General features: G+C 55.5%; 1 protein-coding gene across 2 annotated transcripts; it reads right to left on the reverse strand.

Annotated features, from left to right (window-relative positions):
- Positions 1 to 558: 558 nt before the first annotated feature.
- On the reverse strand, positions 559 to 27,535 carry ADAMTS14 (ADAM metallopeptidase with thrombospondin type 1 motif 14). Of its 2 annotated transcripts, none has more exons than XM_040564070.1 (22): positions 27,401 to 27,535; positions 26,737 to 27,149; positions 21,999 to 22,134; positions 20,990 to 21,186; positions 15,574 to 15,657; positions 13,874 to 14,021; positions 11,089 to 11,194; positions 10,811 to 10,954; positions 10,363 to 10,495; positions 10,094 to 10,207; positions 9,403 to 9,551; positions 9,125 to 9,300; positions 8,100 to 8,233; positions 7,756 to 7,879; positions 7,485 to 7,568; positions 7,071 to 7,234; positions 6,533 to 6,701; positions 5,380 to 5,512; positions 4,968 to 5,175; positions 4,754 to 4,880; positions 4,068 to 4,178; positions 559 to 3,343 (listed from the first exon to the last, which is right to left on the reverse strand). In XM_040564070.1, exons 1-22 carry the CDS (start codon positions 27,471 to 27,473, stop codon positions 3,042 to 3,044), a joined length of 3,429 nt encoding a protein of 1,142 aa, XP_040420004.1. In that variant the 5' UTR covers positions 27,474 to 27,535; the 3' UTR covers positions 559 to 3,041. The 2 variants fall into 2 exon arrangements, with proteins under 2 accessions (XP_040420004.1, XP_040420003.1); XM_040564069.1 differs by having other exon boundaries at positions 13,865 to 14,021.
- Between the last annotated feature and the right edge of the window lie 265 nt (positions 27,536 to 27,800).

The following is a 27,800-nucleotide window of genomic DNA, read 5'->3' on the forward strand; positions in this document are numbered from 1 at the left end:
ACCGCGTCCTGCCGCGGTGCCAAGCGGACTTCATCGGGCACCTCCGCCAGCACCTCTCGGCCACCGTGCGGCCGTGAGCCCCCCAGGACCCCCACATCACCCTGGGGCTCCTCCACACCCATTCCAGTACCCCATCTTTATTTATTCGGAACAGCCACGCTTTGTATTTATACATGTGTATATATGTACATAGGGATAGGATTTTTCCTTCCTGTGCCACCCGGAGCACGCGCAGCCGGAGCAGGGACCACCAAAGCCGCAGCAAAAACAAGGCGTGGAGGAGCAAAGCTGCGCAGCCTCTTCGGGGGGGTCATGAAAGCACCCCCAGAACCTTTCAGGGTGCTTGTAATTTATACGTCCAGCTGGTTTTCTGTCTTATTTATTGGGGAAAAAAACGCTGTTGAAACAGCTAGGTGAAACTCTGGCTGATAAATAGGAGTTAAATAAAACAAAGAGGTAGTTTCTGACCCCGTGAGACTCATTTCAACCACATGCAGGTCACACGCTCATAAATTATTCCCCCACCTACACCCCAAATAAATCAACAGAAACAGATAGTGGTGTGCATTTTTCTTTTCTTTTTCTTTTTTAACATTATGTTAGAGTTCCAAAAAAAAAAAAAAGAGGCGAACCCAATGAAATTAATAAATATTAAAAGTTAAAAAGCTCTGAATCTGGTATGTACAAAACTTTACACATCGCATTGCTGGTGGCAGCGCAGGAGGGAGCAGGAGCTGGTGGGGTACGAGGGGCATGGGGGCAGCACCCCTGTGCCAAAACCTTGTCCCCTCTGTGGCACCGAGGCTCCGACCGCCTCGACACCAAGGCACCAACCCCCTCTGCCCTACAGCAGTGAACCACTGCAAAAACTACTGCAAGAAAGCCATAATGCCCAGGACAGCACCAACCAGGGGAGCGCAGCTGGTAATTTTTTTCAGGGCACCCAGACATCTGCAGGAGCAGCGGGAGAGGTCTGTGCAGCCTCCCGCCAGGCTCTGCACGGGGTGGGGATGCTCCTGGGAGTGCAAACGGCGCCCGAAGCGAAGCGTTATCTTTGGCACAATAAATAAATGCTGTCCCTCCCGGCGGAGGGAGCTGCAAAAGGGGCAGGGTGGGATGCACCCCGCTCTGTCCGCGTCCCATGGTGAGGTGTGCTGGGTGCTTGGCTCGACGTGTGGCTCCATGCCATGCCCAATTCATGCCTACGTGCAGCGGTTTGGGGAGGCAGTGCACATCCAGGTGCTGTTCAGAGCAATGCTCGTCCAGCCTCGACTCGGAGGCGATGGGGGGCAGGAGGAGCCTCTTCACATCTCTTCGGCCCTTTTGGGATCATTTGAGTTCCTCTGAGATGCCCTGACCTCAAACATCTTCTGACCACGCAACTGTTGTGGACGCAGCACCCTGCCTATGCATCAATGGCGCCGTAGAGCAGCAGTCCGAAAAGCAGCGCATCCTAAAGCCACTGGGCTCCTAGCACCCCTGGCCACCTCGCCAACAAGCCCTGGAGACCAGGTGTGGGCACACACAGCACCACAACCGTGCTGGATTATAGCCCGTTTTGGAAAGTGAACCGGAGGGGGGGGGGAAGGAAGAGCACAGAAGAGCTGGCGGCCTTCTGCAGCTCTCCGTGCCCCCGCCACGTACGCACTTGATGGGTTTCCTTCTTGGAAACCGAGCACCGAAATAAAACCCTGTCTGCCACCTCTCCTCTGGCCACAAGATGGAAGATGCTCAACACCTCCTGTGCTCCCAGCCCTTCACGGCAAGGAAAAGGTGGATTTGGGGCATCCCCAAAACGGAAGGACAAGCTTACTGCTCTAGAGACTTTCCCCTCGTACAGGCAGGAAGGCGACACCGCCAGCACCAGCAGATGCAGCTGAGCCACGCACACCTTGCACTGCCAGCCTGGCCTCTCCTCCCGCCCTGCCTCCCTCCTTCAGAGCCTCCCTCAGTCCCCACCTCAGCACCCAGAGCCTCCTCCCTACCAGCACTCGTCCCCCACAGGCACCCACCTTCCTCCTGCCTCCAGGGCCCTTCGGGGTCCAGCTCCCCTGCCAGCTGCATGGGGCCCTGTGCTTCTAAAGTGCTGTGCATATATTTAGTACTTGGCACAATATTTTAATGGCATTACTCACCCCCCTTCTCCCACCGTAAGACAAAAGGTGAGGGGGCAAGAGGGCAGCTCCCACCCGCAGAGGAACCCTAACCCCTTAGAGCTGAGCCCAGCGTGATGCCATGGGCGCAGCAGTGTTCCTCCTGGCATCGGGGCTTCCTAGCTTTCCCCACGGGAACCCATAACGTCTTGGTGCCCTACAGACACTGGATACAAGGGAGAAGAGATTGGGGTCGTGGTCAGGGGGACGCTGGAAGTTGGTGTTAGCACAAAGCTGGCCAAGGGCAGTATTGGCTAAAAAAGTCACCGCCAGGTGACAGGCATTTTGTAAACCCTGTTTCTGGTCTTTGGCCTTGTCCTTATTGCTTGTGCTACGGTTGGTCCTCGTAGCAGAGGTCTCAGAAAAGAGGTTTTTGAGGGAGACCCCAGCTCCTACCCCAAAGCTGGGGCACCACAAGCACCGTGCCAAGCGCTCCGGCAACGCGAGGCAGTTCCTGAAGGAGGCAGGGGCTGGCCAGGGAGCCAGGGTCCTCCTCCCCATCCTATTTTGTGCTACTGCTTGTGGGGAGAGGAAAAGGCAACATTAAAGCCCCCCCATTTAGCACCTTGAAAGGCAGTGGCTGGTGGCTCCCAGCCACCCGCAGAGGTAAGAGGCCCGTCCTGCAGCCAAGCTGCTTTTTACTCCTTTTGACCTTTTTCTTTTTTATCCCTGCAGCACCGCCAAAAAAGTGCCACAGCAGGGAAGGGGGGGGAATAAAAATCACAAGAAAACAGCGGTTTTCCTGGGAATTCTGGGGCAAGCCGGGTTGTCTCCAAACCCAGCTGCCTGTGAAAACCACTGCTGGAAGCGAGGGGAAAGAGAGGGGGAGATTGAGAGGGAGGAGGAGGGAGGAGAAAGGCTCCACGTGGCCAGGGGGTCCCGGAGGGGTTACCTGGCTGCCCGGCCCCTGCCCTTGCCCTGTGTCCCCACCGATGGCTCGCTTGGGGCTGGGGTCCCAGCGGTGGCATCCACCCCAGGTGCCCCTGGCCCAGGGGAGCCAGGGGGCAGTGGGGAAGTGGGGCCGGGGGTTCCTGCAGGGGAGCTGTGGGGGGTACCAGGAGGCGAGGCGGTGACGGAGGCTTTCTTGCCGCAGGACTCGCAGCAGAGCTTGTTGTAGCCAGGGATGGAGCAGTAGCGGGCCAGGACCTCCATCTGGCAGAAGATGGACTTGTCCCCGAGGCAGGGCTCCCCTGGAGAGGGACGGGGACAAAGCGGAGAGCGAGCATCAGCGAGCACGCGGGGTCAGGCTGGCGTTTGCCTCCCGCATGCGCCCGGTGATCCCAACATAGGCGACAGGCACCACTGCCACCCTCGCTCTTTGCCCCACGGCAGCAGTTGTGGCAGTGCTGGAATGAAACATCCCCCACAGCAGCATCCCAAAAGCAGGCTGCGACACATCTCGCCCCACCTGCGATGCGCCCGAAACCACCCCACGGTCCGGAGCAAGAGGCAAAAGGCAGAAGCCATCCCCCTGCTTGGGCAAACGTGGGAGGTGGAAAAAAGTTCAAGGCCAGTGCCTAGGGAAAGGCAGAGGGAAGTGTGGTGGATCCCCAGCTCCACGAGATGGCAACCTAGCACCAGGCTGTGCACCAGAGCCGGGCAGGATGAGGCAGCTGAGGGTCAGATTCACCCAAAGGTGGCTGCGGGACGCATCCTTCCTCCAAACCACCCCCACAGGAGATTGCAGGGGGCCCTGGGGTCACACCACTGGGACAGGGCTGGTAAGGAGGCAGTGAATGAGGACCAACACGGGTGAAACTCCTGCTCTCCAACGGGGGATGGATGATGCTCGACCTCCTCCTCTAGGGAAGCTCAGAGGTTTGGCTGCGTCCCCATCAGAGAGAGGAGCATCTGATGGCAACAGGAGGGCAGATGTCACCTCCAAGCACCCAGTTCTCACCCTCGGACACTTACTGGGGGAGATCTTGCTAACGGGGTTTTTGGGCCCCTCCTGGGGCACCCATTGCCCTCTGGGCGTGACGTGGTCACTGCTGTCGACGCTGGCCGTGATGCTGGAGGGCTTCCCTGTGGAGAGAGCGCTGGGTCAGCGGGGCCTCTGTGGCTCATGCTGGGGGCACTCAAAATGGATTAAAAGTGTGGTTTGGGTGTTTTGTTGTTCTTTTTAAAGAGTTTTTTTATTTTTTTTTAAAGAAACAAGGACCCTCAGGTAATGCCTGGTTGGCCACCCAAAATAAAACAGCAATTACACCATGGTGCCCACCTCCCTCCTATCCATGGGTTCACCATGCCACAAAGCCTGCAGCCACCCACAGTGAGCCCAGAAGGGATGGGCAGTATTTTGGCTGGCTGTTACCCCCTTCTCTGCCCGCAGAGAAAACTCCCCAACACCGTTTTTGCTCCACTGGCCCTCTGAAAACAAGGTCGTCTGGGGCTGGATCCACTGCCGTGAAGGTGCCTGCTTAATTTCAACCTACCACAGAGGACTCCAGCTTAATTAATGACCTAACTAATTGGTGTGAGCTGGAATACTTACACATACATGCTTAGCACACACACATCAGCCTCCAGGCACAAACCCATGTGCCTTGGGGGCACACAACAAGGCCAGGTCCCCACGCCCCCAGTGCCACCGCTCTCACCCGGACAGACGGACACGTGGCAGCCCCGGACGGCCTCCGGCTTGTCCCCGTGGCAGCGCCCGCCGCTCTCACTGCCCTTGCAGACCACCTGCCGCTGCTGCATGCCATCCCCGCAGCTGGCCGAGCACTGCCCCGGGGAGAGAAACTGGGTGGGTAACAGCTCTGGGGACACCCCGGTGGCTGGGAAGGGTCCCCAGAGCCCCACGCAGCTCACCTGCGACCAGGCGCCCGTCCTCCACTGCGCCGGGCAGGGCAGGCGGCTGCAGGGCCGCCGGGTCTCCGGCCGCTCGCCGCTGCAGTACTTGGCATGCAGGGTGCGGTTGGTGCCGTCCCGCAGGCGCTGCACGCACTGCACGGCCCGTGCCTGCAGCCCCAGCTTGCCGCAGGACTTGCTGCAGGCACCCCACTCCTCAGCCACCCAGCTGCAAGGGTCGGGGGCAGCATTAGTGGCGGGGCAGGAGAAGCCCCCGCTCGCCATGATTCAGCCCCAAATTGCACAGTGAGGTGGGAATGGGAGCAGACACCCACCCACCCACCCAACCACCCATCCATCCATCCAACCACCCAACCAACCACCCACCCAACCACCCAACCACCCATCCACCCACCTATCCAGGGGGACTTACGCAGGCTGGGAGCACTCCTGCAGGTTGCACCGTCGTCGTATGGGCTTGGGCTTCTTGCCGTTGTCACACAGGTTCCTGTGCACCATGCGGTTGTCGCTCTTCCGCCGGCAGCCGTACTTGGTGTACTGGATGCCTGGGGGAGCGGGGTGCAGGCGGTCAGGGGTCCCACAAGGCTCCCTGGCCTCCTGCACCCCTGCCAGGATGGGTCCTCGGAGCTCCCATGGGACCCCAGGGCACCACAGTGCTTCACCAAGGCTTGCAGAGGATGCTCTGAGGGGTGCTGGACCCCTCTGGGGTGCATGCACAGAGAGGGGCTGCAAGGGATAAGCAAACTCAAGACTTCCTCCCCCAAAACTGGGTGAGTTTGGGGGGAAACTGAAGGAGTGCAGCTGCGTTTCTCCAGCCAGGAGGAACAATCAGCGCACAGCAAGCACGGCCAAAGTGCTGCTGTGCTCTGCCAACCGAACGGCGCTTGCCCGGGAGCAGAGCAGATCAGGGCTAAGCTAGCGTAAAACATGAACTGTCTGTCACCCCGCGGGACAGCCCCGCTGCAACAAGGTCAGCAGAGCAAGCGAGGGCTCAGTTTCCATCTCTGTGTGTCCCAGAATCTTCCAGCATCCACGCCAGGAGTTGTAAGGAGCGAGCCAGCGGAGCTGCTCAGCCTGCTTAAACCTCATTTATTTCAGCACAGAGCTGTGGTTTATTTGCTCTGCTCGTTCACCAGCCTTGTGGCAGAAGCCAAGGGAGGAAAAGCCCAGAGGAAATAAACCCACCTGCCCTCCATCTCAGCACCTACTAGTGGGTCTGCCTATTTCCATGCAGGTTTTAGTCGTCTGCAAGATGCTGCTCCTTGGCCCAAATTGAACCCACTGCTGTCCTAAACCAAAAATGACTGCAGACACACGGACAAACAAAAGTATGCCCATGCGCAATCACATTTCCATCAGAAATCTGGCTAAAACGCTCACCTTGCTCACCTAAACTGCCCTGCTATAATATTTTTTTTCACACTTACTGCCATATTGTAGATACCGCATGCTACAGAGATGCAAAGAACAAGCCAGAGATGTCCCAAAGGGCTCAGGCACTGCCTGACACCCAAACAACCTCCCAAGCCCACCCCCCCCGGAGCCTCCCACAAAGGGAAAACTACCTCCTCCGCATGCCTTCGAGCACTGAGACCAGCTCTTGAGGGCCCACTCGTAGGAGTCCATCTCCTCGAGCAGCACGTTGTTGTTCCCAATCATCGGCAGCAGGTCCTCGTGGATGATGTACCTGTACATCAGGCTGCTCCTCGACTCCTCCTCCTCCCGAGGGATGACCTGGTGGCACAGAGAGGACAAGCAGAGGCAGGGAATGAGACCATGGGAGAGGGGAAGGAAAACAGAAGGTGCAACAAGACACGTTACCACCTCCAACACGGTTAGATGGGCTCTGAACACAGAGCCTACCCTTTGGGAACACACCTCTCCAGTTGCAAAGAAAGATGCTGTCCAAGTTTCCCAACACCAGCCTTGAGCTGCATGCCCTCTGACTCCCAAAATCCCCAAATAATTGAGACCTGGACTGAAATGCCTTTTCTCAAAATCCTCCCATACCTCCCACATCCCACCCCAGACCATCTCCCTTCCCTGTCCCGTTGGGCAGTGGTTGTCCCCGATGGTCCCAGAGGATGTGTCAGCCACACTTACCAAAACGCTGATGGCTTCGTGCAGAGGGCCGCTGGTTTTCAGGCTCTCCTTGCCATGTTCAATGGTATATTCCCACTCCAAGCCCATCTCAATGAACATTTTGCTTTTGGCTTCTTTGCCCTTGGCATTAAGGATGAAGTTACCCGTAGCTTGATTCTTAACAGCTGGAGAAAAAAAAAAGTCAATACTGCAACTTTTTTTCCCCTGGTCACCACCTTTGAAGGGTTTAAATGACCTAAATAGAAGCCTCTGGGTGGGAATAGTCAGAATAGGGCTGAGAGTCAGTCAAGGGAGAGGTGAACAGAGATGAGCAGGGACCAGGGTAGGATGCCACCTCCGTGTAGCTCCTCACCTCCGCAGAACCAGTCCTGGTCCTCAGCCCAGGCTGAGGAAAGCCATCCCAGCAGGACTCACCGATGCTGTGGGATGCCGGCTCCATCTCTTCTATTTGCACATGCCTCGCCCCAGCAGGAATCTCAAACATCTTCAGAACACCCACTGAAAGGGGTGAGAGGGGAGGATGGAAAGAGAAAGCTTTCAGAGAAGGAGCAGCGGGGCAGGTGGGTTTGGTTCCCCTGCACGCCACCCCTTTGTCATGCTGCCATGGGACAGAGGTGGCTCTGGGGGTCCCTGTCCCGCTGCCCCCACTCGCAGGCTGGGCTACGATCGAGCACAACCTCCTCACCTGGCTGCTTTGGGGTCTTGGACAAGGTGCCCTTCACCGTCCGGCAGTGGGAGTTGTCCCCACCGCAGACCCCACACTTGTCCTCCTGCTTCAGGGAGCCGACCTCCTTGTCGCAGCCAACGTGCTGTCACCCGAGGGGAGAGAAGGCAAACAGTGGTTACATCCCCATGGCACGGCTGTCCAGTGCTTGCTCCCCACATCTGCATCACCACCACGTGCCTGGCCCCCTGCTGCACACTGGGTTGGGTCTCTGGGCTAAAATACACGTCTCCAACACCAAAAAGCGTTGGGCGAAGGGAATGTACGAGATGTGTCCTCTCTCCTGGAAAGGGTCAGCTCCTTACCACGCACTCGCCCCGGACACAGATGCTGTAGGGGTCCCGGTAGCTGCACCTGGTACCGTCGTGAACAACCTGGTTCATGAACACCACGTCCCCCGTCCCCTCGGACTGGCAGATCAGCTCGCACTTCTGGGCATCTGGGGCAAAACACAAAGCAAAGGAGAAAAAAAAATGAAAAACGTTTGCTGAAATGCATTAGGCTGGGTGAAAATAGAAACCCATCTCAGCTTGTGCCCGTGAGCACAGCCAGACTCCAAAAGCACAGGCTGTTCTTGTCCCTCATTTTACCATGTCTGTTTGCTGCTCAAGAGCCTGTGCTTTTGCCCGGCACGCTCTGGAAAGCAAGAGAAAGCAACTGGGCTGGACACGCCACTTCATACAGAAATTAAGTAGCTCCAGGGGCAGGGTTCACTCCAGTGATCCCCCACCATGGGACCAGGACACATCCAACAGCGGAGTTAGCACCATGCCGTCCCCAAGGCAAACAACCCCTCTGTGTGCCAAAGGACACAGAAAGCAGAGATAAAACTTTAAAAGCAGCACAAGGAGATTTATCTCCATCTCCAGTAATGAGCAGGGAGAGGCTCAACACAGGTTGATCTCCTCAGCCCACCTCTGCTGCCCTTTGAGCCAGCAGGACCCAGAGCAACATCTGGGTTTCTCTACCTGAGGGCAAGCGGAAGAGATGTCCAGGACCTGGTTGCTTGACACTGGATTATTGTTTCCAGCTCAGGAGGTTTCTACAACCCAACTTCTGCACATGTGGCATAGCTGCCAACCCAAAGCACTTGCTGCCAGCATGTTTTCTTCAAGGCTACTGATAGTTTCTTGGGTGAGAGCACAAAGACCAAGAAGGTGGAGGGGAGGCGCGTGTCTAGGTATAACAGCACCCTACAGCTCCCATCCATGGGAGGAAGACAGCAGATAGTGCTTCCACTAAATCAACCCCACATGCTTGCAAGCTGGCTGTCACCTCCGGGCACTCAACCACAGATGGATCAGGTCCTCGAGGCCCCACTGCCACTCACCATCGTGATGCTCGTAGGGCAGCCACGCATGCTTGCTGTTGTCGTGGGTGTAGTAGGAGTTGCGCTTGGAGCACTGCTGGGCACGGAAATCCTCGTAGGGCCCCGGGCACTCCTCGCTGTTGCACACTTGGTGCTCATAGGTGGCTCCTGGGCAGTGGCGCCCACCATAAGCAGGACTAGAAAATAGAACAAAGGGGTTATGAGAGCACTGGGGTGGGGTTGCTGCTCAAGCACGGTGCATCTCCAGCTTCGCCCACCACGCTGGAAGTCAAACGTACGGCGGGTCAGTGCAGCTCCGGCTGCGGGAGCGCACACCGCCGCCACAGGTCCTGGAGCAGGAGCCGAACTTGGACCAGGAACTCCAGCCACCATCCTGGCTGTACGGCTGCTCTGACGTCTTCCAGATGCAGTGACCCTTGAAGCACCACTGGAAGAGAGGAGAAAGAGGGGTGGCTCGGTCTCCAAAGAGGAGCAGAGACAAGCAGGACCTTTGATTCCTTCCGTAACACCGTATTTTTGAGTTCCTGGGCTAGTTTTCTCTCTCTGGTTGTAAACGACCTCTTGTTACCCATGCAGATCCTCCAGCAGGCACTGAATCACGCCTGGGTCCAGGACTGAAGCAGCCCATGGGTGTCTCCCTACTGGCTCAGGGGCACCCCAGCCAGTGGGATGAACCCAAACTTCTGCAACAAGCCCCAGACGACTTCACTTGCACCCAATATTCAGCTTTCCACATCTCCTGGCTTCCCATCCCCGTTCTCGAAGCTGCAAGTCCTTCTTTATTCATTTAGTCATCATCAAGGGCAGATGGCTCAGAAGAACAAAGTCCTCACCCGAGCACAGCCATGCTGGGCAACCGGAGTGGAAAATGAGGCATAACGCTACTTGTTCAAGCAGGGGAGATGCCAAAAAGCCACAGCGAGGGGGTGGAAAGCCAAACACCCCCCACACCAGAGGCATGGCCAGTACCTTGCCCGAAGAACACTCGGTGCCATCCAAGGGGGGCCCCTTCTTGGTCTTGCAGAAGTAGGGGTTGTCTGGGTGGCTGCACCACAGCTGCTTGCATGGGTCAAAGGTGCGGAACTGCAAAGCCAACGGGAGATGGGTGGTGGTGGGGCTCCCAGCACCCGTCCTACCCCATGGAGAGCCTTCTCCCGGGTCAGGAGAAGGCCCAAGGCTCCTGGTGGGTGCAGGCTGGGGTGATACCAGCAGGGCAGTAGGGTAGGGGCTGTACTCACTGCCGTGCAGGTTTTGTAGCCCACGCCGAAATCGAAACGGCACTGCTCGTCCATGGAGTAGTTGATGCCCGGCAGCTCGGGAAGCACAGGCCACTGGTGCTCAAAAGGGTCGTCCAGAAGGCAGTCATAGGAACTGTTGGATGGGGGCAGAGATCTGGGGGGTTTCACTCCTTCCCTCACCCCCAGCCCTCTCTCCAAACCCAGATATTACAAAATCCCAATTCTCTGAGCCCCAACGCTGCCGCAAAACGAGTTTGCACACCAGCAGCAAAGAGCAACCCAACGACCTGCTCTGTCTTCAGGGTTTCCTGCTACTCTTCATGGCCCTGACACACAAAACCACTCTGTGTGTTTCTACGGCCTTTATGCAGCACAAAAAAAAATGGATAGCCTAAGGGCCTGGCACAGTCACGCCATGGGAGAGGAGAAGGAGTTCAAGTCGACCTACTGGATGTAGCGGTTGAGCTCCTGCTTGCTGCAGCGGGACCAGTGGTAGCGGTGGAAGGCAGCCTGGACCAGCGGTGCCATGATGCTCCCCATGCTGGTCTCGTCGGCGCACCGGTTGCCTTGGCCATCGTGCTCCATGCCCAACCTGTTGGCAAAAGCCAGCAAGCCAGGTTTCCCCGTGGGACATGGCTTTGCACTGAGCCTTTTGGGCAGAAAGGGGTGCAGAAAGCCCCTTGGATCAAGCATTTGCGTGGCAATAGCTCTGTCCCTGTCACTTACACGTGGCCAGTCTCGTGGGCAACCACAAAGGCTGAGGAGAAGCCGTCCTCATGGTTCAGAGTGCAGCTGCGGAGCGGGTGGCACATCCCCGTCACCGGCGCGTAGCCTGGAGAAAGAGAGAAGGAAGGAGAGAGAAGGAGAGGAGAAAGAAAGCTTTTGAGAGAGGCAAAAAAATAAATAAATTACGTGATAAGCAAGAGCCGATCCAGTGGTAATCCACAGGCAGGTCCCTGCCGAGCTGCCCCATGCAGGTCCTTGGGAACACAAGCAAAGGGAACACACCTGTGGCAGCAGAAGGTTGCACCAGGAGCTCAGACACCGAGCTGCATCTCCAGCACATACCTCAGCACTCGGTGGCCCCGGAGAGTCAGGCTGTTGCCCATAACCCAGCCAGAGGTGGACACAGAGCTGGTCACCATCAAACAGGACTGTCACCTCGCTGGTGGTGCCCCACGTGGCTGCAGGAACCCTCCTGCGAGTTGGGCACTGAAGATGAGGACCAAGGGGCTTTCCAGAGCAGCCCGCTTCACTAAAGGTACTCGTAGTTTTTCTAGAAAGTGGTTGTTTTTCCTCTTCCCCACATTCAAGTGGGCTAAGAGACACTCGACACAACAAGCCAACTCTCAGACAGCGATTGCTCCCCCAAATCGTGTGCTCCATGGACACCACAGTCAAAAGGAAAGCAAAAGTCAAAGTAGGAGCTTGAGAGCAAGACTCAGGTAATTGGGTTTAACCACACAGTAATGAGTCAAATCCTGGGTAAATCATTTTAAAGGATTTTTTTTTTTTCCATTAAACTTTCCACAAGAAAGAGCAGCGATGTGGAAAGTTTTCTGTATGAGAGCAAATATATTTTGTCTGGAGTGAGAATGGGATAAATTCCCAACCAAGGAGGCTGTCAGTGTCTGGCAGCGAAACGGGGCAGGGGAATACAGAAAGGTTGGTTGCTCAGGAGGGCAGGCACTGTCTCTCATAATTAAGACGTGGTGAGAACTGGAAGAAGTAAAAGGTTCTCCATGGGAGAACAATGATGAGAACTACCTGAAAAATACTTAATTGACACAGACCAGACCCGCCTGCAAACACATATCAGACACAGAAGTGAGGACATGCTGATGTCCTCAGTTTATCAGCAAGACACAAACCAGTCTCCCGCTTCTTCCACATGCATTTCCTTCTTCTGCATGGATATTTTCCACCTGCTTTCAGCCCCTCTGACCATTTCTCCCACCTGGGCATGCTCGGGGCCAACCACGCATGACAGTGGTGCAACAAATTACACCTTGCAAAATTAACCTTCAGAGGAAGCCAGAAAGATCTCCAGACGTGCCTTCTGCAGAGGGACACGGTGCTCCCCTAGCTCAGTCAGGGCTTTGCCACCAGGAATTCAGCATTTACCACCACCTGCCCACCACCCAGCAGCATTTATCTTGGAAAAGCAGAGCCCACGTGCGAGGGCAGCGCAGCTCAGCCTCCGCTTCGCGCCCTCTGGCTCCTCTCAGTTCCAAAAGCAAGGATTGCATCAGCTTTCCAAGATTACTCAGTGCTGGCCACCGCTGCTCCCATCCACGCCGAGAGCTGCTGCCAACACCAGGAGGTTTTTATAAGCTCCCCAGGGCTTGGCTTGGCTCGGCAACAGAGAAGAGGGAGGCTGCGAACCGTGGTGCTCTGCATGGCCGTGCGCCCGGCTTCACCTGACACTGTCACTGGCACACACAGGGAGGGAGGCACAAGCTGTGTCCGTGAGCCCCCAGGGATGGACATTTTGGCTCCCTTCCCAGGTCCCCGGGACTTCCAGAAGTTCATCCCCAAAGGGTTTCCTTTCTCCTCGCTTGTTGAGTTAGACTGTAGGGTCTTGGGTCCGGAGCAGCCCTGCCTTCAGCTCAGCTAGAGGGTAGGCAGGAGCAGGGCAGATGCTTCCCGACCAGCACCACACCCTTCAGGCTGGAGAAGCTCATGGGCTGTTTGTCATCACCTCAGCAAGCAGCTTAGATGCTGTCAGTGAACATAAAGCACGAGCAAGGACAGAGGAACACAGGATGCCTCATGGCACCAAGATGAAGCTCCCAAAGCGGGAACCACCTAAGGTGGTGGGCAGCTGGCAGGGTGGCTGCTGGTGCCACCTGAGCCAGAGCAGGAGGCTCCTCTGCTTTTTGATGGCCAACAGCACATTCCAGGGGGCTTCTGCTGGATGTCCCCCGTGGTTAATTCCTACTGAGGGTTATGAAAGGGGAGGACTCCTCCATCTCTCCATCCATCCACCTCCTCCTTCTCCCATCCCTCCAGAAGGACCCACACTACACATCAGTGTTCTTAGAGCTACCGGCGCACTCATGGTCTCAGAGGGAACCTCCTGATGGAGAAATGAGACCTTGCCACCAGCAAGTAAGACCTGCTCCTGGGCTTAGCAATGCTCCCATGTCCAGTTGTAGGAGGGTCAAGAAACTGACCCGTGCAAAGCCAGGTTTTAAAGGTCCCTGAGAAGCTCCCTTTGGTATTCCATCTTTTTTTACGCCGTTTTTAAACTGTTCAGGGCACTTTGGGACAAGGGGAGGACTGGTGCACAAGGAACAAAGATGCTCTTTCATCCATTGAGGTTGATGTCCTGGATTAATTCTAGCTTTCTTCTGCTTCACACAAAAAACACCGATTTTTATCGCTTTTTCCTAGACCTCGCTGGCCAATCAGCAGCCTGTGCTTGTGAGAATTCCTTCCTCTCCCCGTGCTGGCTTTCCCCCAGCAAACTGCACGTACCTGATGGAGATAAATACAGTACCTTGCATACCTGCGGGACCAAAATCTTGCCTGGTGAGGAACACGGCGTGGTCGTGGTACTCGGCGTGCTCCGGGTCGGAGCGCTGCTGTGAGTGAGCCCAGCGGCAGACCTGCTCCAAGCTGCGGGATGGGTTCCCTCGCTCTATCAGGCTGACCGACTGCGTACAGGAACAAAAAATAAAAATAAAAGTATTGTTATTTTTTTAAATCCACTGCCTGGATGTGCTGGAAAGCAGTGAGCATCCTGACTGCGACAGAGCTTGACCCAGCAGAAAACAGGTGGAGGTGCTCCAGGGCCATTTTAGAGCAGTCATCCTGATTTTCATCTATTTTTCTTCAAGGTGGGGATTTTGCAAAGGTGCTGACAACAGCCTCCTGAGGGCTGAGCTGCACCTCATCTCCCCAGCTGGAGCTCTCCTGGCGGGCAGGAAGGACTCTGCCCTTCCCATGGCCTGTAAATGGAAGCCATGGGGATTTTTCCATGCAGATAGGAGACAAAATGCCCAACCAGAGGGCTTTCTGAGACAGGTGGCAAGCTCAGCAGTGACCAGAAATAAGTGCTAAAGCAGAGCGGGCTGCACTGTCTGCACCGTGTCATTTTCCAGGACGCGCTCAGGAAGCATCAGAGACAACCGGCGGTAAGCTGGGATCCTGCCTGGATCCAAACATCTGCACATCGCTCCCACATCACCCCCCGAACCTAAACAATGACAGAGCTGGACACGCCAGCTGCCTCCAGCACAGGGTTTTGGGAGGATTAAATCATCCTGAACAGAGCTCTTGAGTCCTCATCCCTCCGGTTGTTGGCCGCAACCCCACCGCTCCGAATCCCTTCCCCTCCATACATCACCCCCCGGCCCCGAGCACGAACACGGCTGGGAGGAAGCCAGACACACTGCTGGCTTTTATGCATGGAGATGACGTTCCCGGTCTGCCAGGAATCTCCCCAAATGAGCCTGTTCTTATCCCCGTGCTCCTGAGAACCATCGCTGGGTCTCTAGGATGCGCTTGTTTTTTTTTCTGGCCAAGCAGAAACAAGCAGGGCTTTTCCTCCAAGACCTATTGGGGCTGCTTTGTGGACCACACACAGACATGACGGTGTTGGACTCATTAATATTCTTGCTAGAGCAATTCACGTGGTGTAGGAGCTTGCCACAAAACGTATAGCAAACTGCACTGCTTCACAGAAAATCTTTTGGCTGCCGCACTCAAAATTGCCTTAAAAACAAAAAGCAACCTGAGAAGCCAGGAGAAACGTCCCCGTGCTCACTCTGCCCAGGCCATTACAACTGCTAAATCCTATGATGATGCCCGAGGGCTGCAGGACAGCCAGTGGAGCCAGGCAGGGCTGCTGGGACACGAGATGGTGGCTTCAGCTTCTCCTCACTGACCTCCACCTCTTGCCAATTTGGGAAGCCACCTTCATCCCATGATTTATGGGATCCCAAGGGTCCCATAAACACCACTGGGACCCTTCAAGCTGTCTCAGCAGGTGACACATAGCTGCACAGCAAGCCCCATGGCCACCCGTGATGCTCAGGATATTTGGGGTCCCCCCACTTCTCCTGTCCCAGCTCTGAGGACAGGTTGGCCACCACCACAGTCTTAGCAGAGGTGGCTCTCCAGGGCTTCAAGCTCCAGAAACCACCTGGAGAAGGGTTCACGTTCATCCCTGCTCCGCACAGATGTCAGCACAGGCACTGTCCTTACCTGGCGGTATCCCACCATGATCATTCTGACCAGCACAATGTTGATGTGAACGCCCAGGGACTCATCATGATAAATTTCATCCACCTGAGGGGAAAAAAAAAAACAAAGCAGAGGGCAGGTCAAGGCCTTCACAGCCCTGAAGCAAGCCAGTGCCTGCAGCCACTTCTGCCTCCTGTCCTCCACGCTCCTGCACTCAGCATCCTCCCACCAGCTCTCCACTCCTGCACTCTGCTGGAAGAAGAATGGGTTAAAATAATCACCTTTTGGGGTTTTTAAAGCAAAACATTGGGAGGCAGAGCTGATGGGGGTCCAATGTCCTCCCTTTCCAGGGATCCTGTCCCATTACCCCCAAGAAGGCGCCTTCCATTCCTATAGCACCAAGCGCCGTCCACCTTCCCAGCAACAGGGAGATGTTTGGCCACCAGCTGAACACAAAATGCGCTCATAAACACACACACCCCGAAAATCATTGCCTCCTGGCAGTGAACACCGCTCCCCAGCGAGGTCCGGGCCCGCTCTCTCATTCCTCTCCCACTTCCCAAGACCTCCCAAGACCAGGTGCAGAGAGCGTGTCTCCCTCCTCCCAGCCCAGCTGCTTTGCCTCTTGTTGCTCTTGAAAAACCACAAAGCAAACCAGCCAAGTTTGAATAATCGAAATTTCCCAGCAATCGGTGGCTCAGATGGCCAGGGACATACCCGGTCCTGTCAAGAGCCTTTCCCCTGGGGACCTCCTCCACCAGGAGCATCTCACAGCGAGCCTTTGCCCCTTTCAGAGCACGAATTCATCGGATACAAGGAAACCCTTGGGCTTTTAATGTCCTTGAAGTTGGTGGGAAGGGAAAAAAAAGGCTTTTCTGGGAGAGGCAAGAGATCTTATCAAAGCACGGGCATTACTCAGTTGCACCAGTGAGTCAAGTTTGACCTAGCACCTCAAAAGCCCCCAGGAGAAATCCACAGGAGAAGACGGCACAAGCAGAACAGGGAGGGCTTGTGAGTCAGTGACATATATACACCAGCATCTGCTGCTTTGCAAAGGAAATCATGAGTTACAGCCTTCTTTTTCTGTATTTCAGGAAGAACAAAGTCTGAAAGAGTGGCTTTTTCCCCGCCCGCTCTTTAAGAGCCACAAAAAGGATTTTTTCATTCATTTTTTAAACTCAAAATTCAGAGCTCACCTTCCCTTGTTCCCAAAGGAGGACCCAACGGCACACACGGCCATAGCATCCTGCCCCATCACCCCAAAAGCGATGTGGGGAAAATGATTTCCCTTGGCTCTGCCACAGCTTTCCAGACTAGAACATGATGTTTATAAGCCAGACTTAAAGCTTTTTTCCCCCCTTTTCTATTTTTTTTAAGCTTACACTTGAAACGGAGGGCCCTGTGACAACTGATGCAGATGCAGCGCGGATCCGAGCCTGTGATTTTCCAGGCGACATGAGTGCTTTATGAGACCCACGATTGACAGGCTGGGCTTCTGTTTGAAAGCCCGAGTCAGTCCATTCCTAAACCCATCGAGAGCCAGCATTAACGCCACCGCGTGACAGCCGCGGAGCCACTCTGGGCTTTGCAAAGAGGTACCACAAGCCCTGATCCTGCTACATCTTGAACGCGGCAAAACAGCTGAGAAAAATAAATAAAGCCCTAGTAGATAAATAGATAATAAATAGATAAAGCTAGTGCATCGCTTCAGGTGCACAGGCTGCAAGACCTGTGGGGAAAAAGCCTTTTGCCCAGCGTGGAAAGGCACTGCTGCACCACGTATCCTTCGCTCACTGCAGTGGAGCTGCTTCTCAGCGCCATGCTTTAATGCATTTGGGAAGAATAAAGAGGATGGGAAGGATCCTTTCTGAAGCTCTTCTCCGGGACGTGGTGCAGAAAAATTCCTGCATTCAGGAGCTGTGGACAATGAAACTCATCAACACCTGCACAGCGCCATGAATCTTTCCTTTTCGGTCCTTTTCCTTTTCAGTCTTGCCGGAGGAGTGACTGCAGGCAGCAGCAGGACCACCAGCAGCTAATAAACTGCTCACAGGAGGAGCAGGACGCGAGCAGCTGTATTATTCCAGGATGCCAATCCCCCAGAGCTTTAAAAGCAGTGCGACACCACGCTCCGGCAGCAGCTGTACAGGGTGCCCGCTGTCTGAAGGGAAGGGATCTGCCTAGGTGTTTTCAGCCCCTCAGCAGGGCACCGAGGGCTCTGTGTCCCCCAGATGCCAGCTCTGCAGCAACTTTTGCAGATAATTCAGAAAGCAGACTGCCCAAGGCTTTCTGTTTGCATAACCACTGACGGAGGCGGACAGGGCTTGTTCCTGCAAACCCCCCCGCAAGAGCATTTCGGAGCAGGGAGGAAGAAGGGATTGGCACGAGTCCCCCTGCCCTCTGCGGATGCCATTAGCAAGTCAATGCCTTCGAAGAAAATCCCCGCAGAAAGCCCCCGCTCAGCAGATCGCCGCTGGAGGGACAGATGGAGCACAGACCTCCTTGTCTAATGCCGTCAGATGCCCGGCCTCTGCATCGCCGTCCGCTGCCAAAGAATGCTCTCCAATTTCACTGAACAGAGAAATAGCGCAGAGAATGTTTTAAAAGCCCAGCCTAGCTGCGTGTCGGGGCAAGAAAGCCAGCCCATGGGACCCCAGGGGGCAATGCCAAGGGAGAGGAGAGCGAAGACCCCGTGCCCACGCCCTGCGGTTGCTCCCATCCCGAGCCCATGGCAGACACCCGCTTCCCGCGGCGAACCGCACCGCGGCCGTCTAGACTTCCCTGCTCTTGAGGGAAGGCAAACAAAACAAGAGCACGAGAAGAATTTGCCAGACGAGCAGAATAGCTGACATTTCAAAATCCCAGATCTCGCGGGCAGAGCAGCCAAGTCACCTTCGGCTTTCCCTTATCCCCCTCATTCCCTTTGCATGCCCCTACGCAACAGGCTACGCTGTCCCAAAAACAGAGCAGCAAACACACCAGTCTATATTCGGGGCAGGGGGGAGAAAGTGCATGCATGTGTAAGAACAACACCAGAGGTATTTTTTGTTGTTATTACATTGCTAGCAAGGAGGCAGCTCGTGGAGCAGACTTTTATTTTATTTTGCACGCTCCACAGGGAGGAAAGAAAATCTCTGCTGATTTAGCACCGTAGTTAGGTAACCCCAGGTTAAAAATAAAGCTGGAGGCTTGCTTTTTCCCCAAAAACTACCTTACGTGGGGTCTCAGTAACACTTTTTTTCACTTGCAAACAATGAACCTCCTGATGCGGCGGAGGGAGCACACAAGTCGCAGCCTGGATGCGGCTCTGACTCATGTGGTTTCCTTAGTAACCCGAAACAATGCGAAAACACCGAGCACCTCCGTGCCGTTACCCAAATTCTGGGGACAGCCCCAGCACCCAGCTGTGCTGGTGGGAGAAACCCTGCTGGGTGCAAAGAGGTCCCACAGAGACCGCAGGGGAGAGGAACTTTTGTGCGCCGCGTGGACATGAAGATGACAAAACCCTACAAGGACTGAGGGTTCCCAACGTTTGCCCCAAACCACGCTGCCTGACCCCATTTTGCCCAGCCAGTCTGGTGTCTTTGGAGTGAGGTTGTGGTTTTGGAATGAAATGTGCTTTGTCGGGCACCTCCAGGCTCCGCGCCAGCCCCAGCCCACCCAGGACCTCCCAGCTCCACCACCGCTTGGTGCAAGCTCCTCCAAGCCCACAGCTCAGCCTTCCTCCCCTCCACGGGGCGACCCCAAGCCTCGAGAGCATCGGGACGAGCAGTAGGAACCCCAACAAGAAAGGGAGCTGACACATTCTGCTCCCAAAAATCACATTTCCCATGACTGGGCTTTTAATCACCCGGGTTTAATGGGGCAATTCCCGCTCCCACCCAACCCAACTTCAGGGAGGCATTTCTCTGCATTATCCTGTTGTTTCTCCCCCCCCCCTTTCTTGACATTGCTTCCCCCCCCTCCTTATTTAATTCACTAAAATCCCCGGCGCTGCCTTTATCTGAGCAGCCGGCACCCCGCACATTCCCTCCCTGAAAGCGCTGCCTCTAAAGCATGAAATGCGGCTGAAAAATGGCCTTTTGATGCGAGCTGGCAGCCCCCAGGCGCTCAGCCCGGCCCCCAGTGGGAAAGGGCAATGAGCTCATCTCCGGCACCCGAAACGCGGGAAGGGCCCCGGGTCAGGCCGGGGACCCCGGGGCACCTCCTGCTTGCAGGATGAGTTAATGAGAAAACAGGGAAAAAAACGTTCCAAAAGTGGATTTGGGAATATGGTACCGGAATTTCAGAGCCCCTGGGAGAGAGCAGCTTTCCCACTGCCCTGCACATCTGCAGTACCTAGCACCAGCAGCAGGAAAGCACTGGAGATTAAAAAGTTGCAGTGAAGGCATCGGCTTTTTAAAACCAGCGAATTCTCTGATTCCTTATGTGTATTTGGGGCTGGCCACGTGAAAAAGAAAACACTTGGGGTTGCCCTAGCGGCAGGGCAGACAGGCTCATACCTCTTCTAAAAGGTGGCAAACCAGCAAATCCTCACTCCTCATGTGGATAATTTACCCTCCACGACTGGTAGTGCTGCTCTAAGCCTGCCTGCTAGGGCAGAAACACTGCCAAAACAAGCAGGCGAGAAAAAAAAAAAAAAAAAAAAGGCAAAAGCATCCTCCTAGCTCAGTTATTTCTGAGCTGGCTGCACCTTTCTAACACTTCCCATGGCCATGCGAAAGGGTACTAAAAATAAAAATAGAGCAGAGGACAAAGCATAGAAAACTAAACCTTAAAAAAGTCAAAAGTACAAAAAAAAGTGTGTTTTTTTTTCCTCTCCCCCCAGTACCCCCCAGGTACTCCTGAGTACCCCATTTGCTATTGCGCAGCATTCCCTAAGCAAGCCACTCGAGGTAACCCTGGAGAGCAGCCATGCTCATGCACCTCTGCCTTTCGGGGACAGCAGCTGGGAGAGGATGGGGCTTGGCTTTGGAGGAATTTCTCACTGGGTTCCATCTGGCGCACAGATTTCTTCTGCAAATCTGAAAAATCGCCCTCAACAGATGGAGACCTTTCAAAACAGAGAAGTGGAAGGCACTGTCCTCCCTCCCGGAACTTGCTGAGATCTCAGCCACACAATCATAGGGTGATATAAGTTGGAGGAGACCTTCAGGGCCACCAAGTCCAACACCAGCCCAACCCACCGAGTCCCACCACTCACCCAAGCCCTTGGTGCCACGTCCACACGTCTCTTGGACACCCACGGGGACGAGGACCCCACTGCAGCCCATTCCAATGCCTACCCACCCTCTCCACAAAGAAATTCTTCCCCACACCCACTCCAAAACTCCCCTGGTGCAACGTGAGAGATGGCAACGGCCAGCAGAAACAGAAGGTGCTCTGGAGGTCAGTTAACCCCCAAACCCTCGCCGATCCCCCCCAAGGAAAGCCTTACTATGTTCATGAGGGTGAGGACGTAGTTCTGGACATGCTCCTTCCCGTGGAAGCGCACCACCGAGTCGTCCACCGCCAGCAGGACCTCGATGTTGTAGTCGTCCTTCCTGGCGTGACGCCTCTTGCGCTCCGCCTCGCCCAGCCGCTCCTCCAGCAGCTCCAGGGAGTTGGGGAGCTCGCCCACCCGCACACCAGGCACTGAGAAGAGGGCAGAAGGAGAAAAAGAAGAATTGAAGAGACCCAACATGGACCCTGCAGTGATTTTGGGGCTGAACGTGGTACGAAGTGACTTGCTGGCCCCGGAGGTGGTGGAGAGGAGAGTTTTGTGGTGTGGGCAGCAAGCACGTGAAGACATGGGGAACACATGCTGCTGGTGGTTCACTCCACTTAAGGAGACTCAAATAGCCTGGAAAAGCCCCAAATTGCCCCCAGAATGAGTTGTGGAAGTGTTGCAAAGCCAAAAAGAAGCTCGTGATGCTGGGGGACAGGCAAGTCCTCGCAGTATAGAAACAAGGTGGTTGGAGGGCACCTTTCTGGAGCACCCCCCATCCTGGCATGGCCAGGGATTTGTGCAAATTGCAGAAAACCCTTCTGCTTGCAATTCCCAGGTCTGCTACTTGTCCTGGCTTCCCGGGGCTGATGCAACCACCCTCATACCTGGTCCCACCCATCTCTTTGACCAGCACAGACTCAGAGCAGTTGAGGTGGGAAGGGACCTCTGGGTCCACCTGGTCCAACCCCTGCTCAAGCAGGGACACCTGGAGCAGGCTGCCCAGCACCACATCCAGGCAGCTTTTGAAGATCTCCACGAGGGAGACTCATGCAATTTTAACCAAATTTGGGAGAAGTTCCAAACTTCCAATGAAAGCACGGCAGCAACGAGCTTGTGCACCAGAGCAGTAGGAGAGACAGCAAGGACGACAACACCACCTTTGTCTACTTACTCACAACAGCGTTAGCACAGAGGCTAATTGCTGGGTTAATTGATGGAGACAAGCTCCAGCCCCTACCTTCGGCACGGAGGTCCTGCCGAATGGCCGAGCGGCGGTACACCACGTGGGCCCTCCCGCGCGCCTCCGTCTCCTGCTGCCCCCGCTCCAGTGGCTCAATGAAGAACTCGGTGCTGTCTGTCCGAATCAGGCCAGCCTGCACGAAGTGATGAAATAGAGGAAAAAGGGGAAAAAGGGTTTTTTTTTTGTATGCGTGGATACACATGCGTACTCAATATACTCATAAAAGACTGGTGTACAGCAAGGAAGGGGAAAAGACATCCTGAATAAACAGAATGTCCTGCTGCTACCCCACTATGCTGGTTTAAGGTCAAAAGCCCATGAGAAACCATCACTACCCCACATCTCCTCCTGGCAGCGGAGCTGTCTCACCACCCAGTTGGACACCACAAGCAGTAATTTTGGAAGTTACATCATGTTAATTCTGTGATTCACAGGGTGAGCTTGCTGTTTTGGGGCTAAACGGGTTTGTTCGACCACTGTAACATTCGGGAGAGCCATCCTACAAAGATGCCCTATGCCTCCACCTTGCCCTGTGCATCAAACCAGCTTTAGGTGCCAGCCAAAAATCACCACATGCACTGGACAGAATCCATTACAAGATTCACACATGATGAACCTTAATTTCTTCCATAGATGGGGGAAAAAAAAAAAAGAAGAGGGGAAAACCAACCAAAAAAACCTGACCACACTTCAAGTTATGTCCTTTCTATGGCTCTAAAGCTCCTTCCCTTCTCATCAACCAGAAGTTCCTCTGCCTCCTTCTCCCTGCCAGCAGTCACAGGCTCCCACCCAGCTCTCCCCACACACGTCCCCGTCCCCATGCCACATCCAGATGCCACCAGGAAGGAACGTGGCTGTTTCGCTGGTGCTACTGACTGCAACTGCAGCAGGAAGGAATGAAAATAAATACTCATCTTTGCCCGTGAAGCGTTTGGAAATGAACGCAGGGGAATCCCTTCAGCCGAGAAGCTGGAAAGCGTTACGAGTACGACTACCTCCCAGACCAGGGAAAGATGAATGAGATGGCAAACACCATTGGAAACATTGTCCTGGCTACCAAATGCTCCTAATTAACGCCAAGCTCCCACAAAACCTGCCTGGCCATCAGCCCGAGGGCTCCGTGGTGCAGGCAGCGCCTCCAGCCCGATGGTTTTCGGAGATCCCTCGGCTGAGGACAAGGTGGGACGGGGCCATCGGCACTGAGTTTGCTGGCACCCATCACACAGGCGCCTGGTTGCTTCTCCAGCGCTGCCTGCTGTTGAATCCCTGCCTGGAAAGCGCAGCAGGACGTATGGATGTGTTCCTAGAGCAAAGCCTCCCACCGTATGTACCTACTGTAGTACTCATCAAGGTTACTGGCACAGCTCTTTTCATCAAATAAAGATATGGAGACGTGTTGCATGGCCCAGCATGGGGCTGGGCTCTGCCAACAGCAGGGCCTGCCTGGGCCACCTGGTCCCCCTTGTGTCCCTGCGCTCGCCGTGGCATCAGCCAACCTGGCTCCGGCACGCTTCATCAAATTTCCTGCTCCACTTCAGTTTTATTAGCTGCTGAACTCCTCTGGAAAGCAGGTTTGGGTATTTTTTTCCTCCTTCACGAGGAATTTCGCCACACTCGGCCGTGCCGGGCCTAACGCGCCTGACACGTGCACCTCAGGCCCTGCCCACCACACGTCAAGGCTGGCTGCCGCAGGGGGACACGGTGGGGACCCCCAGGCCACCAGGACAGGACGTGACCAGAGCCCACCCCACCACCCCGAGACGAGCATATCGGGTTCAACCAGGAGCCAGGAGCACCAGGCAAACCAGGATGGACTCGAGGGGATCCAGCCCACAGGCCAGGTCTAGCAACGGTTGGGCAGAGGCTCTAAAAAATGTAGCTTTACCCCCCAAAAATCTGAATTTACAGATCACCTTTCAAAGAAATGCAGCAACTCAGCTATTATCACGCTTCTCCTTGCCGCCTGCAGCCCCTCAGGTTTTGGGCACGGAGTTTTATAGCACCCGTTCCCCATAGATGTAAAAGGGGAAGCTCCCACTGCAGACAACCTGATTTCTTTTTCAAGCATACACCTGCCCCATGTCGCTACCACCGAGGATGCAAACAGCAAAAAAGTTTTTTTTACACCAAATTTCAGACCCTCCCCTCCACCAACACGAGCTGCCGATGTTTGTTATCCCACAAAAGAAGGTAGGCACCCACTCCTTCACACGACAACCCAGCAGCTCCGAGGGCAGAGCCCCGGGCAGCCGCCCCAAGCATTGCAAACATGCTCGGATTCTGCACGCCTGAACGCACTGACCATTTCCCACCGACGGGCGCCAGCTCCCCGCGCTTCCAGCTGGCGCATCGCTGCACACGCGGGCTGCAGAGGCACTTCTGCCACCCCAACGCTCCCCCTATTTCTCACAGGAGATGCTGGCCGCTGGATGTGGCTCTCAGGAAGGCCCCTCTGAAGTCAATTCTACCAGGGAAAAGGGAAAACATTTATTTTTCTGGAAGAAAACCCAGCAAAGTCACCTCTGCCAGCACACAGAGGGCTTGGGGAGGATGAAGGCTTTTTTCCAGCGATGGCAGAAAGGAGCTGGCCTCATGCCACTGGGACCCCCAAGCACCCCCCAAGCCACGGGGATGCCCCCCAGCAGCTCCTCCCCATCCCCAAGGGGTAGAAACTCCCCCGGGACCTCAGGAAATTCTGACGCCTCCCTGCAGCCAAACCGTGGAAAAATTAATAAACCCCGCTACGCTCAGCCAGAGAAGCAAACAGCGTGGAGAAGGGGGGAGCAGAGACGTGCATATGGATTTTTCCTATGCGCTTCACACTTAATTTGGACAAAAAGTCCCAGAAAGCGGCACTGCATGAACGCACACCATGCTCCATACCCTTTGCATCCAGGGGTCACACGAGGAGAGGGGCTTTGGGCAGGGGCACGGCAGTGGGGACGAAGTCTTCCTCCATTAACTGCTGCTCCCGAAGGCTTCTGCTGCCACCCCATCCCAGGGAAATGGGGTCAGAAAACATTATTTGTAGGGTTTGTAGCTTTGGTTCAGTATGACTGACTGCTGGGAGCAAAACACAAGCACGGTGCCTATAGAAAATAACCAGAATAATTCTTTCCCCTTTTCTCCAGCAAAGGATGCGAGATGTGCAACGAAGGGCAGAGGAAACACAAAGCTGGCAGGCACCCCGCTGCCGACAGTGCAACCCCGATTGCTCTGAATTCTTCTCCCCCTGAAAGTCACGGCAGCCCCAGCTCGAGTTCGGCCACATGCTGCTAGAGGAAAGCCGGGTTGCCTGCAGCAAGATGCGTCTGCTGGGGGAGATTTTCTGCCGAGCGCTGCTTTAGCGTTTAGGAATTCGGTGGCTTGGATCAGCTCTGAAACCGTGTTTTGGAGGACAGCATCTTCCCACCCTGCTCGCAGAAAAAAGGCAGATTTGCACGCGTGGGTGCCTGCAGCAAACAGCAGACAGGAAAGGTGCCATGGGCTTGGCATCTCAAAAAAAAAATCAGGTCATTACGTGGCTATATGTGGATTTAGGAAAGGCTTAATTTGCACTGTCTTTTTCAAGAAATGTTTTTTTTTTTTCCTCATTATTTATAATCTCAGTGCCTGTTTATACACAACATAATCTCTCTGTGTAGACATTTGCAGTGTCCCAGAGCACTCTGCCCAACCAGAACAGAGCGGTCCTGCGCCTCCCACGCGCGCCATCCTGAGACTGGAAAAGCAAAAGATGCTCGAGGTGGATACAGCCCCCAAATCCCACCATCCCCTCGCTCGCCATGCCACCGGGAATTATATTTGCATGCAACCTGCATTATAAAACCAATTCCCAATGCAGAGGCAGCGCTACTGGTTGCTTGCCGGAGTCATAGGAAATATCTTCAAAGCTTTCAAGTGTGTCCAAATTCACCAGCCCCAGCAAGATCTGGGTCACGGGGAATTTTCTGCAATTTCCCAGCCTCGTCAGACTCAAAGGAGAGGCTTCCAAAATTGTGGATGATGAGCTAAAATTGCTGGCAAAAAATAAGCTGCTGGATGTATGTGAAATATTTATTTCTAGCCCTGCTGCTCTATCATTTCTGCTTGTATAGTAACACCACGCGCTGTATAAAAAGAAAGGAATGCCAAATTGTTTGTGCTAGCAGCCAAAAACAGCTGAGGAACTGCCAGAATAAAACAATAAAAAAAGAAAGGGGGGGGAGCGAAATAAGTTTAGTGCAACCAAATAGTAACCTGGGAAGCAATACCGGGAGAAAATAGCAAGCACTGTCATGGAAAATGAGGATTGAATTGGGCTAAATTGGCTCAAAGGAAGTTTGAAGAGCAGTGATTCGAGATATAAAAAAATAAGGACAATTTTTTAAAGTGCATCAAAAATAGGAACTCCACAGGCAGGTCGGAGGCTGGGGATGAAGAGGGAACGCAGCCTCACAGCATTGCTGGATCATGCTCACCCCGCTGTCCTGAAAGCTCCAAACGTATGAGCTATCACCAAAAACACCAAGGTGCTCCCCAAAAAGATGCTCGGAGGAAGCAGGAGCTTACCTCACCTTGGTTAAGAAGCAGGACACATGGTTAAGAGCCCCCATAGCTAGCACAGTGCGAGCAGGGACAAGTCAGCATCACCCAGCTCCCCATGGTGGTACCCAACATTTCGGCGCAGCATCTCCAAACCCCAAACCTTGAGATCCTTGCCTCGAGCGACCCGACCCGCCGGCCTCGAGCTTACCAGCCCGTCGCAGTTGCTGATGGCCACGGCAGCGCCGGGCATGCCAGTGACGTCCCCGGTGAAGAGGCAGCGGTGCCGGAGGGGCTCTCGGAAGAGCACCCCGAAATCCTCCTGCCACTCGGCCACGGCGCCCGGTGGCACGAGGCGCAGGTTGGGTCGCAGGCGGAGGTGCAGCTCCTTGCCGAAGACGGTGACGTTGAAGTAGAGCGAGCGGCCGGCGGCCCCACCGTGCCGCGGGGACCCATGCAGGGCGTCGCGGGGGACACGGCGGCGGGACGGGGGCGGGGGACAGGTGGCTTCGGCCGCCCTCGCCACGCCGCCGGACACCACGTGCGAGAGGAAGCGGCCCCGGCAATCGGCGCTGAAGGGCACGATCACGCCATACTCGCTCAGCTTGCCGGACAGCAGGAGCTCTGCGGGGACAGACGGATGGACGGACGGATGGATGGATGCATGGACAGATGGATGGATGGATGGTTGGATGGACAGAGAGGGCTCTTGGGGAGAACCCAAGCGCAAACCCCACCGTGTCCCTCTGCTCCCACCCTCTCTGCTGCCAACCCAGCCGCCCGCTACCCACCTCCTCGCCCCTTCCCCGGGCGGGCAGGACCCGGTGGTCGCCCCCCGCCTCCGAAGCCCCCTCCCCAGCACCTCCCGGCTCTACCTGGGGCACCGGCGGCGGCCAAGCAGCCGTGCAGGGGGACGAGGCAGGAGAGCACCAGCCGCAGATAATCCATCGGGGGCCGGCGGCTGCGGGGCGGGCGGGATGCGGGGCGGGCGGGGAACGGTGCCCGCCTCCCCCCGCGCCGCCCCCGCCGCCGCCGCCGCCGCCGCCCGGGGCCGCCCGGAGCCTCCGGGGAACGGGAATGGGAACGGGAAGGGGAATGGGGACGGGAACGGGGACGGGAATGGGGACGGGAATGGGGACGGGCGGCGTCGCGCTGCGCGCCCGCGGCCGTGCGCGCAGCGGGGAGGGGCGGGGGTGGGGCCTGGGGAAGGGGTGGGCAGAGGGGCGAGGTAAAGGGGGGGGAGAGGAGGGGGGGAAAGGAGGGAGGGAAAGGGGG

This window comes from Cygnus olor, chromosome 7 (genome assembly GCF_009769625.2).
Source record: "Cygnus olor isolate bCygOlo1 chromosome 7, bCygOlo1.pri.v2, whole genome shotgun sequence".
In the NCBI taxonomy this organism is placed as follows: Eukaryota; Metazoa; Chordata; class Aves; order Anseriformes; family Anatidae; genus Cygnus; species Cygnus olor.